The sequence below is a fragment of the Lingula anatina genome, chromosome 2, assembly GCF_051362555.1.
Source record: "Lingula anatina isolate TDL-2025a chromosome 2, LinAna3.0, whole genome shotgun sequence".
NCBI lineage: Eukaryota > Metazoa > Brachiopoda > Lingulata > Lingulida > Lingulidae > Lingula > Lingula anatina.
This window is the reverse complement of record NC_141768.1, coordinates 34,563,965-34,577,012: the sequence shown is the minus strand read 5'-3', so window position 1 is coordinate 34,577,012 and position 13,048 is coordinate 34,563,965. Positions and strand designations below refer to the sequence as shown.

At 33.7% G+C, this 13,048-nt stretch overlaps 1 protein-coding gene across 2 annotated transcripts; it reads left to right on the top strand.

Annotated features, from left to right (window-relative positions):
• Positions 1-4: 4 nt before the first annotated feature.
• Positions 5-12,925, top strand: LOC106178220 (uncharacterized). 2 transcript variants are annotated; one of them, XM_013561329.2, is made up of 24 exons: positions 5-245; positions 1,310-1,455; positions 1,676-1,842; positions 2,984-3,158; positions 3,557-3,631; positions 3,882-3,966; positions 4,409-4,515; positions 4,899-5,025; positions 5,341-5,459; positions 5,656-5,800; positions 6,101-6,195; positions 6,717-6,890; positions 7,069-7,178; positions 7,661-7,857; positions 8,326-8,380; positions 8,896-8,992; positions 9,252-9,351; positions 9,743-9,852; positions 10,198-10,292; positions 10,791-10,964; positions 11,135-11,261; positions 11,465-11,567; positions 11,936-12,078; positions 12,311-12,925. In XM_013561329.2, exons 1-24 carry the CDS (start codon positions 5-7, stop codon positions 12,356-12,358), a joined length of 3,015 nt encoding a protein of 1,004 aa, XP_013416783.2. In that variant the 3' UTR covers positions 12,359-12,925. The 2 variants fall into 2 exon arrangements, with proteins under 2 accessions (XP_013416783.2, XP_086859666.1); XM_087003540.1 differs by having other exon boundaries at positions 1,331-1,455; positions 12,311-12,921.
• The last annotated feature ends 123 nt before the right edge of the window (positions 12,926-13,048 follow it).

Genomic DNA, 13,048 nt, shown 5'->3' with positions numbered 1-13,048 from the left:
GCAGATGGACCCAGAGAGACACGCATCAGTGTGGTGTACATCTATCCAATCGATTGGATTCTCACCTGACAAAGGGGCAGATGCTGGCAACGTGACAACAGGAAACAACGTGTTAAACTGTTCAAGGTATCAGGAATACGTGCATGAGCAGCCCAGAATTAATTCAAGTTCGGAGACCGACGTAGTGAATGTTATTGTGCCCAAATGCTGTTTTTCGTGTGAAACGCAGGCCAGCTCAAAGCCAGGTAAGACTTTGAATTTTGAATTTTTTAACTGGTAAAACGTCATTAAATATTGTGAAGTTGACGGTGTAGCGTTATATACTTTAAAAATTGTGATAAATCGCAATACAACAAATTTTCATGAGGTTTGATGCACTGTATATTTTTGTTGCACTGGGAGAGATCAGAGACTGTACGTTCTTCTCATTCAATGAAAGATAATTTTATGTGAAACTGAAAGAAATTTTGGATTGTTAAATAATAGGAGCACATTGAATTGCTCTCTGGAGTTGAACACATAAAATTTAACTCACTTGACATTCTTTTACGTATTTGTACGTAATGTTGGAACATTTTGTGTTAGTACAGCATGAAAGCGACTTGTTTTGGGTTGATCTTAAAAAAGTCAAATTTACATTGTTATGATTTGTAATATCAGTACAACCTGTACATGCTGGTACGTGTACATACATTTGATCACTACAATACTTGTGTCAACCCAACATTTAAGGCTGGCAGACCTAAATACAGGTGCACAGCATGCAAATATTAAGTGTGTGTGTGCATGTGTGTGTGTATTTGTGTGTGTGTGTGTGTGTGGGGGGGGGGGGTGATGGGGAGGCTAAAATTCAAAAGAAAAAAAAACAGTGAGAGGGGTAAGAAGGAGACACGCATCAGTGTGGTGTAAATCTATCCAATCACCTGACAAAGGGGCAGATGCTGGCGACGTGACCCACCCCCACCCACCCACCCAACATCTTTGAGCTGAGAAATAAAGCAGACCACTCATGAAATGATCTCACTATGGTTTTATTAAAATGCATGGAAGGTATGTTGCAGCCATTGGTTTGTGTATACTTTCAATGAGGTAAAATGTGTTACTTTATGTTTTGGTCTGACAAAATAAATATACAGCACATTTTTGGGATATGTGCCGTGACAGCTAATGCAAATGTAATTAGCTGATTATCCCTGAACCAGAACCTTTAGATTAATGCTCATTACCTTCACACTATATCTGTGATAAAAACCATCTTGTCTTTTTCTGTGTGTGAGGAAGTTTTTAAACCTAGTGTTTAATTGTATAGGGATAGAAAACTTCTATTTAGGCAGTAGCAAGCCAAACGAGATGACAACCATGGACACTGATGACCTATCCCAGCTTGTTGGAGCTTTGAATGAGGATGCTGTTATCAAGTTGCTGCAAAGCAGATTTAAGAAGGGGCTTTACTTTGTAAGTACTAATTTCATGCTCTGAAATGATTTTGTGGCATTTAAGGATTCATGGAATACTTTCATTTGGTCATGCATGATATGGTCAAAAGGTCAAAAGACATGTTAATGAGACATTTTGTTCTAAAAGCCATCTTTTGCAATAATTATATCATATACTGGTATAAGATTGCTTATACTGAAAGAATGTCCCTACAATGTCTTTCTTCTCTTACTTCCAGACCAAAGTGGGTCCAGTGCTGCTACTTGTTAATCCCTGTGATACTGTGTTGCCTCCCCATCCTCTGGCGTGTTCAACCATCAGAGGGCAAGAGTATTTAAAAGAAATGGTGACAACAGCTGCCGCACAGTTGGCTGAAACTGCCCACACGCAAGTCATCACACTCAGGTAAGGTTCCTTCAACTCTTTTAAAAACTGTGATAAAGAATCACTGACACGCACCGCTGTCTTGAATAAGCTAATTGGTTCATCATGTTAATGTACTTGGACTAACAACACTAAATATCATGCCCAATATGCAAATACCTCAGGCGCTATTAAGAACCAAAATGCAGTCTAATGATAAACAGACAAAAGACAAAAGAAATACATTTATTATGATCTGCTTAAATAAATAAAGAAAGAAAGCATGTAATTGTACCATATGATACAACCCAGTGAGGTGCCACAATAAGCCAACAGAGATAGCACACCTACAAAAAAACATAAATTAATGTATTTGTAAAGGCTAAACATAGTTGAAATACATGCAGGGAAATGTCTAAATTATCTTAACAGGTAGAGGAGAGCAAGGGGGGAAACGTGCAGCCATTGCACTGTGAAAGCTAAATCTGAATTTAAAGACAGTGCTGCGTAATTTGTATAAATCAGAGCAACAAAGTTAAAGGGATAATAACTCTTTGTATGAGATCTATATTTCACAATAAAAACATTGTGAGCATTTCATAGAAATACAATAGATTCTGCTTTAGCTATTATTCTGATATCTGAGCTTGTCTTTAAACCACGTGACCTCCATTGATGGCTATACTCTGTTATAATCTCTTAAGAGATTATAACAAAAAAAAAAAAACTTTTTAGAAAAAACCAGGGACTAACTTTGAATGTAAAAATGGATTCATTAACCATTGATAAGCATGGGAAAATTGTTGTTTACTCTAGGAAAATTAATTTTTTGGCCAAAATGAAGAGATATTATCCCTTTAATCTGTACAAATAACCTTCCCTATTGGCATCAATTTCAGAGTGGGGCTCTTGATGTACCCTCTTAGTTGATCCAGATCATGGATAAAATTTTAATTCAGAGGACCTTTTCCACCCAAAGAGGTCGTCGTTTCAAATCCCCCCCCCCCCCCCCGAAACCCTCCCCCCCAGACTATGGGCTCATATAATACTTGAAAGCTGACTTCAGCTATATTTCTTTCCCTTTTCTTTTCTTTTTTCTAATACCCTTACATTTATTGAATTTTTCTTGTCAAAAGTTTCTAGGATGAATGCCAATCAGTGAACACACTGACCTTTTTTTTAGTGGTGAAAGTGGCAGTGGGAAATCCTCCACAATCTGTGGTCTGCTTCAGCAGATGTACGATGTGCTGGGAGGGGGAATAGCAACAGATGCCTACAAACAGCTCAGTGCTACCGTCACTGTGTTACGCTCATTGGGATGTGCAGCAACCAGCATGAACCAAGATTCCACGAGAATAGTGAGCATGTTTTTCATGGAAATGTATGACACAGAATTAACCCTAATTAGCTATAGATTTCATGATTATTGAACATTTTGAGCAACTCTATACGATCCATAAAAATATATACAACTCCGATATTCCCCAAGTGTACCCGTGCATACATGTTTTAATTGAATTCTTCTCACTTCATGTGACCATGAATGATTATTTAGATTTTTTCTATGAAATCAACTTCAAATGTGTCAAAGCTTGAACATATAAGCCAGCTAGCTTTGTCATGTATAAAATTGCAGTTACTTTTTGCTGCAGATAATCATATGGCTTTATTCATTTGTTTCAAGTCTAAATATTTTTTCTTTTATTGTATCACATATAATATTTATCTTTTACTGTTTAACAAATAATATTTCTAGGGTTACTATTTTGAGAGCCAGGTTGCAGATGGATTACTTTACAGAACCAAAGTCCACTGTTACTTCCTAGATCAGGTGGGAGGAAAAGTGTGAAATAGTGAAAATAAATATTCATTGGACAATTTTAATATGAATAAGCTCTATAAGTTTTATTTTTATACATGTTTAAATGGCCATTATTACAATTTGCTTTTCAAAAATAGTGTTTTTATACTTATATCTGAAAAAGGTAGTGTCACCATTCAGATAAAACAGCATGCCTCATTTGTGGTAATATATATATTCATATATATATGAAGCAGCTCTTTTTCCATTCATTGTACAGGGTAGAGCGGTTGGTGCTGGTTCCAGAGGTAAAAACTATCATATATTCTACCAGTTGCTTGCTGGCCTGAGCAAAGAAGAAAGAAGTGAGTACCAATTTTTTATTTTTTTTAATTTTTTGGAATTCAGACATATTCATCATTCATCTAGACATTTTTGTTCTTTATGTTATTTATAAACTGTCAGTGCCAGCCTCTGAAGATACTGAAAAGTGGATTGGAAAAAAATGTCAAAAATATCAGCTCTACCTTAATTTTTTTTCAACAGAGTCCATTTTAATTTACAACTATAATAGTCCTTATTTTTATGGATGCAGCTTCTGTGATACAGCAAATGTTAGAAAAATCTATATTTCTTAACTATAAACTACGATATTGGAACCTCCAGAATCATTATTATGCTGATTTAAATTAAAAAGCTTGCAGCACATAAAATGAAAAATAAAGTACCCTTAAATTTGTTCAATTTTTTTTCATCTAAAGAACTTTTATGATTAATTTTGATGTTTGAAATGGTTTCATTTTGTAGACAAGTTTCATCTAGACACTCACACTATCCAGTCTCTGAATTATCTGAAAGATGGCAGTCACTCGTGTGATGAAAAGATGGACAAGGAGAGATATAATGCATGGAAGGTTAGTTTATTTACTGAGACAAATGTGAAGTAGTGACTTAGAGACCTATTTATTAAAGCCACAGGTAGTCTAGACCCTAGATAACTTATGCAAATGTGTTTGTTTATTATAAAAATAATGGCATGAATGTTGTGAGATTCACCAATTAAAAAGCAGTTAAATAAAAATCTGGTTGTAATGTTTTAGGGTTTAATCGTTATACGATTTATAACACTAAATTATTGGTGTTAAATGGCTCTTTATCACTATTAATAAAATCTCTTAATTTGCAGCATGCATGACATACATACAAACAAAAGGTAAAACTTTATAAATGGTACTTTTAGCAACCTTTAATCATGTATATATCATGAAATAATATAACTACATGAATATTTTTTCAGGCTTCTTTGGCAGAACTGGGAATCCCTTTTTCTGATTTAATTCGTATCTTGGCTGCAGTTTTATTGTTAGGAAATGTTCAGTTTGAACAAGATGGATTTGGACAGCTACAAGTCACAACCCATCAAGGTATGTATGTCTTTTTTTTTTTTTTTTTTTTTGTCTCTGAAGAAAATCCTCAGATATTGAAGGACCTCTCAATTTTATTAGATACAGTTGTTTTACAGTATACTCAACTGACTAGCTCCCACATAGTGTGGTATGTTTTAGATGTTGCACTACGTGAACTTGGGCAATTCATTGTCACTTATAAACATATTATGTCAAAACTGGGGAATTTTTGAACATTTGCAATATTAGTGTAAAATATAGATAAGGACGGAAGTCCATTAATAACTTTTTAGTCTAAAGTTTTCATGAGCTGAGAACTGTCTCATCTTCCAGAGATAAAGGCTGTGGCTGGTCTCCTTGGTGTATCTGGTTTGTCACTGTACAGAGGCCTGACAACTGTTTCCAAGAGCATAAAAGGTGACATTATCAAACAAGCTGCATGTCCATCTAAGGTAATGTACCTTGGCAATATATATTGCTTTTACTTCATGGTGTATTTTTTTATGTGTATTCATAAATTGGGCAGCAGTACAAAGCCATCTCATTTAGAAGCTCAAATTTGGATCCAATTTCATTTTAGCTTATTTCACTTAATTGTATTAACTTCAATATTAATATCTTATCTTTTTTTACTTTTGGTAATCACAGGCCTACAAGAACCGAGATGACCTTGCCAAGGCGCTATACAAGCGTGCAGTGATGGCTGTCGTGAGACGTGCAAATAGTTTGAGACGCCTCAGTTCTGAATTCTCCCTTAGTATTGATAGCAGTGACACCTCCATGACAGGATTAGGTAATCACTATACATCCTTTTTTCTATTCACAAGAGTTAAATGAACTAAGCAAAACCACAAATAGTTACTTATTATTTATTCTTATAAATACATTTTAATCTTAAAAGATTATAAGCTTACAGAGCTATAAATATTAATATTAATTTTATTAACTTATAGAGCTATAAAGTTCTAGATATAAGATTAGCAAAATTTATATCTTTTCAGAAAAAACACATTGTAGCAGAATAAACTTTCACTCCCCTCTGAAATTAATCATTTTGATCCAGTAAAATGTTTATAAATATTGATATTTGTAGGGTCCAGCTCCAGTATGAAGTCAGCCTCCCCTGGGATTGGTCCACAAGAGGGCGTGATAGGATTACTGGAGATGTTTGGTTTTGAAAATCTGCAGGTTTCGTATCAGATTTTGTGCATGCTTTCAAACTTAAAACACTGCAGTACCTTCTTCAGAGATATTTTACATGTAGTTGTTCAACTATATATTCTTTTTTATGTATTCCAATTTTGTTATTTATTTATTTATTTTTTTCAAATTAGGGGTGGTTTATAGGGATGGTTACTGCAAATTGGAGAGAAATTTGAAAAATAAAAAAATAAATAAACAGCTCTCATCTCATCCCTTATTTTCAAAGTGTGAAACCCAATCAACGGCTATTTAAATTTACTTTTACATATTAATGAAACCAGTAATTAAACTTTCCTCAAAAAAATGACAGGTGAAACTAAAAAAAATGCTAAGTTCTAGCTAGCATTTTTTACTACGACTTTTAAATTGATCACAACAAAAATTTTACAAAAATATTTTTTAACAGCTAGCACAAATACCATGATGTACATTGTAGCATAAAGCAAAATTTGAGCTATCACAGTACACAGTTCAAGACATTTTATATCTATCTAAATTCTTACTAGGAAAATGGACTGGAGCAAATGTGTGCCAACTTGTGTGCTGAGACCATACAACACTTCTACAACAGCCATGTCTTTAGAACACCTGCAAACAGCTACCTAGAGGAGGGATTGCAAGATGTGATGGAAATACCATTTTTTGATAATGCTACCCTTATTACATTTATTTCATCACAGGTAAATCTGCAATTTGAAACATTTCCATCTCAAAGTTGAAAAAGATTAACATGTTACTTAGTTGTTACAAAATTGAAAATGAAAAGACACAAGAAAAAAAAAAACAATTTGCCCTTGTAAAATGACCTCCAACACACGCACAAAAATAATCAAGATGTCAATTTTATCAATATTCTAGAAAACGGGCATTCTCCACCTCCTTGATTCAGTGAACATCAACACTGGGAGTGCCGGGGATTTTCTCCACTCACTAGAACAGCAGTTAGCAGTGAGAACAGACAGTAATAAGTAAGAACCCCATTAATATTTATCACCTATATATTTACCCATTTATCTTTTTACCATGGCCTTGACACGCACTAAAACAATCAACTCATGGTTGGTCATTATGAGTTTTTACACTTACCATTACTCTATGTATACTGTACATCATTATTGTTCTTTCCGTAACCATTTCTGTTCATGTCAGATTGTTTCTACATGCCATTTGCCATCATCTGGGCAAGATTTGTTCTGGGCATTTTGAGCAGACTTTTATCAAATGATAAAATGTATTAACATGTATATATACATATTGAAAATGAGTATTAACTACCCTTTTTCTTGTAGTAATGTTACATATTTACGGTTATGATAATGATAAATATTTTATTATGTTTATTGCTTAATTGACTTAATTGCTTTCACATACAATGTGTTACTCTGTATAACTGGAAATTAACCACAGCACTTAAATCTCTCACCGTTATCTTTCATATTACGTTTTATAGATATATTGAAGTCAACGAGGACAACCAGAGCTTTATTATAAAACATTATTCTTGCCCAGTGAAATACAATACTTTAGCCATGTTAGAAGCTAATATAGATGAACTGGATGAAAATGTGATAGGAATTTTCTCCAAACAAAACTGTAATTTTGGATTTGTAGCCCATTTGTTTTCAAGTGAGCTCAGAAAAATGCAAGGTAACAACATATTATAGCATTGTATTATAACATTGTATAAAAAGTTTATATTTAAAAATATTTGAATAGTGATTCTAATTATTGCATTTGTGTACCGTTTATTCTAATTTTTGTGACATTTAAAGTAATCACTCTATCTATTCAATGTACAAAAATTAGCAATGTTTTCAGATACTTAATTTTACAATCATAAAAATTAGATTTTAGATAGCATTTGCAGTGCTTTTACTACATAAAATTGAGCTATAGAGTAGACTGCTTTTCAATTTTGTTATTACCACTCATTAGGATGTTCAAATTTTAAGAAATAGTGCTTAAAAATACAGTTACTGTATCTGTAAAATTCATAATGTCCAATTTATAACTGTACCTCTTTTCCTTTATGCTAATGCTTCACCTTTACACCTTTAATTTAAGTACTGCATTATATAATGCATACGTTGTACTGTACATTTTGATTTCGCACAGGTACTGGAGGAGGCTGCTACAGGGTATCCACAGGTGCAACTGGATGTGATAACAGGTAAAAATGCTGAAAATATGACACTGAAATTGATGGAAGCTGGTATAGGGTTGTCAACTCAACTATCATTTATATAGATATTTTATGCATCTCTTGTGTTGATGCTCATTGTTTTAGGAGTTATATTCTATTGTTAATGACATGAATACTATAATTTTGGCAACCCTGTAGATATACATAACCTGGGCGATGGCCAATTCAGGGGGTAGCCTCCCTTGGTTTCTTGCATGTATGTGTCCTATTTTCTCCTTACCCCCTCCCACTGCACACACACAAAAAGAGATAAAACTAAGCTCTCTGTATCTTTAATGTTACAGTAAAATTGCCCTTGACTAGTAATGACTACTGTTTTATATTTGCCAAGTTCTGTATTTTCCATAGCTGGATCAAGTAACTGATGAGGGATGTAATGTCACCAAAATATGTTTGGTAAATTTATAATTATCGATCATCACTGAATTAAACTAAATTTTAACATTGAAAGGAATTTAAATCCCCTTTTCATCTATTTGCAGTCAAGGTAGGACTTTCTCACAAGATTTTCACTGCAGTTTGGACAATTTGCTGAAAGCGATAGCCTCTGCAGAGCCACACTTCATAACCTGCCTTAAGGTAAGTGGGGTTTGATCACCTTATTATATCTAATAATAATAAACAAAGGAACTGATTTTTAATTAAAGACATGACAATGTCATTAATAGCACATCTAGAAAAACTGTGGATAATTTCATAAGAAGTGATCTGATTTTAGAGTCAGGTACCTGAATAATTAATTTTTAAAACAATCTGAGAGATCTTTTGATTTTAACACTTCATTGATTTATGAGTTTTCAAAGTCAGGAAATTTCATTTATAAATTGTTCCTTACTAGTCGAACCTAAAGGGAGAGGCATGCATGTTTGATGAGGACCACATTTTACAACAGACCAGGGCTTTGCAGATAGCAGAAACTGTGCAGCTGATGGCTGGAGGTGAGAAACATCCAAAACAATTAAGGCTGCTAATGGGACAGTCACTTCAGTACCATGAACTGTTAAAAGTAACCAAAATAAGGATTAGCAATTAGTTGTTAACAGTGCACAGAGATTAAGAGCTATAGCATTGGCAAATTTACTATATTGATATACATAAGCATAGACACTACAATAATCCTCTGATTTTTGTGTACTTCATTTTACAATGGAGATAATTTACTTTGGCATAATTTAAAATTTGCTTTTTCCTTAAATGAAAAAGAAATACATATGAAAGCTGAAATTTTTACACAAATACAATATACACTACAACAGCAGCAGTACACAGCAGAGTGAAAATTTTGATAACATAAAAGACACAAAACATCAACTAATTTCATCATTTTAGGCCTCCCTCACAGAATGCGATTCAGATCATTTTGCAACAGGTACTGGTTTCTTATACCATTTAACAAAAGAAAAGACAAGCGTGCAGAAAAACCAGAAATTCTTTGCAAGGTAAATGTGACAAATTGATAAGCAAAAGGATTGTAGACAAATAATTATTAGTATGAAAAAGAGAGACTGATTACTATTTTTGTCAGGTATGTTTTGATCAAAACATTTAAACTGAAGAAGTAGTGTTGAGAATATTTTCTATGTCATTTTTTATTTATTAAGTTGGCCTGTATTTGAGCTTCACCAGTTACCCCCCCCCCCCCCCCCAAAAAAAAAAAATGTCATCATATTTACTTAAACAGGAAATGATACCATTTCTTCATGTAAATGCTAAAATATCAAATTTTCCTCAAATACTTGTGTTCTCATCACGTGACCTATAATGTGTAAATTATTACTTACTAGACTGTACTAGAAAACTACCTTAAGATCATGGACGAAAATGATCAGCCATATACAAGTGCCAACTGGATGTTTGGAAAGAGATCTGTGTTCTTCAGGTATGTAAAGGTCTGCTGGTTGAAAAATTCATCTTGAAAGAGTTTAATTTTCGCATCTGGCTTATCTTATTTGAAGCGATGGATGACATTTTGGTCTTTGTTGTGAACTCATTATCATCACAAAGTAAATGAAACGGATCATTTCTTGTTAATCACAAAACCGAATTGAGGTAAGAAAAGTTCCTTTTTTTAAGAATAATAAAAATTTCCCGTTTCAGAAATACACAGATATTGCAGCAATGAAGTGTAATGTTTTACACATTATGTGAACATGTTGATACAGTGTATAATTATTTAACCAGATAGCTTTTATGAAAATGTAAAGGCTTTTTAAATACACAAGATAAAGTTGTACAAACTTTTCATAACCATTAGTATGAGCCACATGCAGTTGTAATGGAAAGCACATGGAACCCAATTTTTATCCAGTACTTCTAAAATTTTGTATTCGTTAATGCTTTCATTGTGAAATAGTGTTTTAACTTTTCGCTTTTCCAGTGAAAGTGCCAGACAACAGTTTGAAAAGTCCAGGAAGGAATTGTTTCACCAAGCTGCCATTGTGATTCAAACTGCATGGAGGAGGGTCAAATGTGTCAAAGGATGGCCATTGCTGAAGAAACAATTAGAGATGAGAAAAAGACGGAGAACACCCGTTTCTGGATTCAAGTCCAGGTAGAGGATTAAATAATATATTTGTTTACTATTAGAGATGGGCATTTGGGTCGTTACTACGTGTTTCATCATTATATTTAAATCATTTCTGAAATTTTAGGCATTAAATCTTTTCATGTGGGCACACTCTCAGGGGTTAAATGCAACTGCTTGTATGTGTAACTTTTCAGACGAAGGTCCAAAACGGCCACCTGCATCAGCTACAAGCCAAGTGCACTGTCCCAAATAAGCTGCAATAAGACAGATGAAGAACTAAAGACATTCCAACATTTTGCTAATGTCTATGGTCTAGAAACGGTATGTATATATATGGATGTGGTTTTCTATCTGTTCTGTCTGCCTGCTGGAGGGTTAGTACATGCACTGCTGAAATTCTTAATTTATACCTCTGACATGTAAGATCATGATCCATAAAAGTTTCAAGTGCTCAGTGTGTCTATTTTCACCAATTACAATGTATTTATTTTTTGTACACTATTAATATTGTTTTGTTACATAAGGTGACTGCTCCTCCACCAGTTCCAAACAAACGGGAATACACTGTTGTTGGAAATATGAAACATGGTTTCCCACAGAGAAGAAAAATGAAAGAAAGTTTTTCTGGTACGTACACATGACATAGATCTTAAAACATGCAGTTCTCAATAGGTTTCTTCAGTTCTTTCTTCCAGCTCCATGTTCTTTAAAAATGAACAAGGAAACACAGCTTTGAATTCTGTAAGTAGAGGACCACATGCTTGTGATAGTTTGGGATTATAAAACCTTTTGCTGTATTAGGTAGAAATAAGTAACTTAAAATATGTTTATCTGCTGTAAATGAAATTTTACAAAAAATAAAAAATAAAAAAAAAAATCACATGCTCACAAAATACAGGTTGATGTGTCTTCTACAGCTGCATTTAATATTTACACTTGAGCCAATAATTCAATTTTCTGCACAATCAATTCATTTAAGTATGGTCTTGTTGCAGATGGGCATGGCATTTTGTATAAAGGTGAGGTTGTAAATGTTCAGGGACCGTCATCAGCCATTCCTGGTGCTCTACTTGTGTCAACTGGCAAGAGGACAACACAGGTGCCATATCATTACACAGAGTTCTCTGGGAGTTATCTGGTAAGATTACCTAAGTCAGGTTCCACTTATTTCTTTAACTTATTTTAAAAAATGATCATGTAAAACACTTCAAATTCCACTGAATAGTGACAATTTTAGAAAAAAAATGCATCCCTTAAATTGTCACCATGAGTACTCTCAGTAAAGGGATATTTGACAGAAGTCAGTTTCCACAAGAAACTGAAAGTTGGAATGGCTTTTATATTTAAATTACCAAATTTCTAAATTTAAGGATGCGTCTGGTACATTTGCTGGTCAAGATGAAGGAGTTTGCATTTAGGACAGAAACATATGATCAACACAAGCAAAAGGAAATCCTGCATGATGTGAAACAAAGGAGGGCTTTAAGTCATTAAATTAAAAGATTTTTAGATTGAAAAATGTGACAAGGAGACAAACATAAAGGTGTCAATGATAGACCAAAGACAAGTTTTCACAGACTTACTCGTTCCACCCAAGTTAGGTCAAGGAAGTGAGAAACATCTCTGTTAAGACTTTTGGGAAGGAGCTTACATGCACATTATTTAAGTAGAATGCCAAGTGTCCCCATGATGGCAAAACATCAAAAATGGTCATATCCTTAATTTACTAGAAATGGTTTCAAACCACCAGCACTGAGCAAGTTTTGAAGTAAGGCTTATGCTGCTTAATGAAGAGTAAAATCTCCACTGTGGAGTGATTTGCAAAATAGCTCTCTATCATAATTCAGTTACGTTAAAACAAAAAAAAAGTATTCAGATAAGATAAGCATATGGAATATTGTTATGTTTACTTACAGTTTTCTTTCTGTACATATTATAAATATAAATTTTTCTCCATTGTAAAACTGAGGCTAAACAATATTATTTTGTGTTATTGTATTTATATATTTTGAGATAAATTAAATATTTAAACAACTGTCATTTGTAGCTTGGTTTAGCATAGCTGTGAAGTTACACATGATATCTTATTTTCTAATATGCGTAGCTTC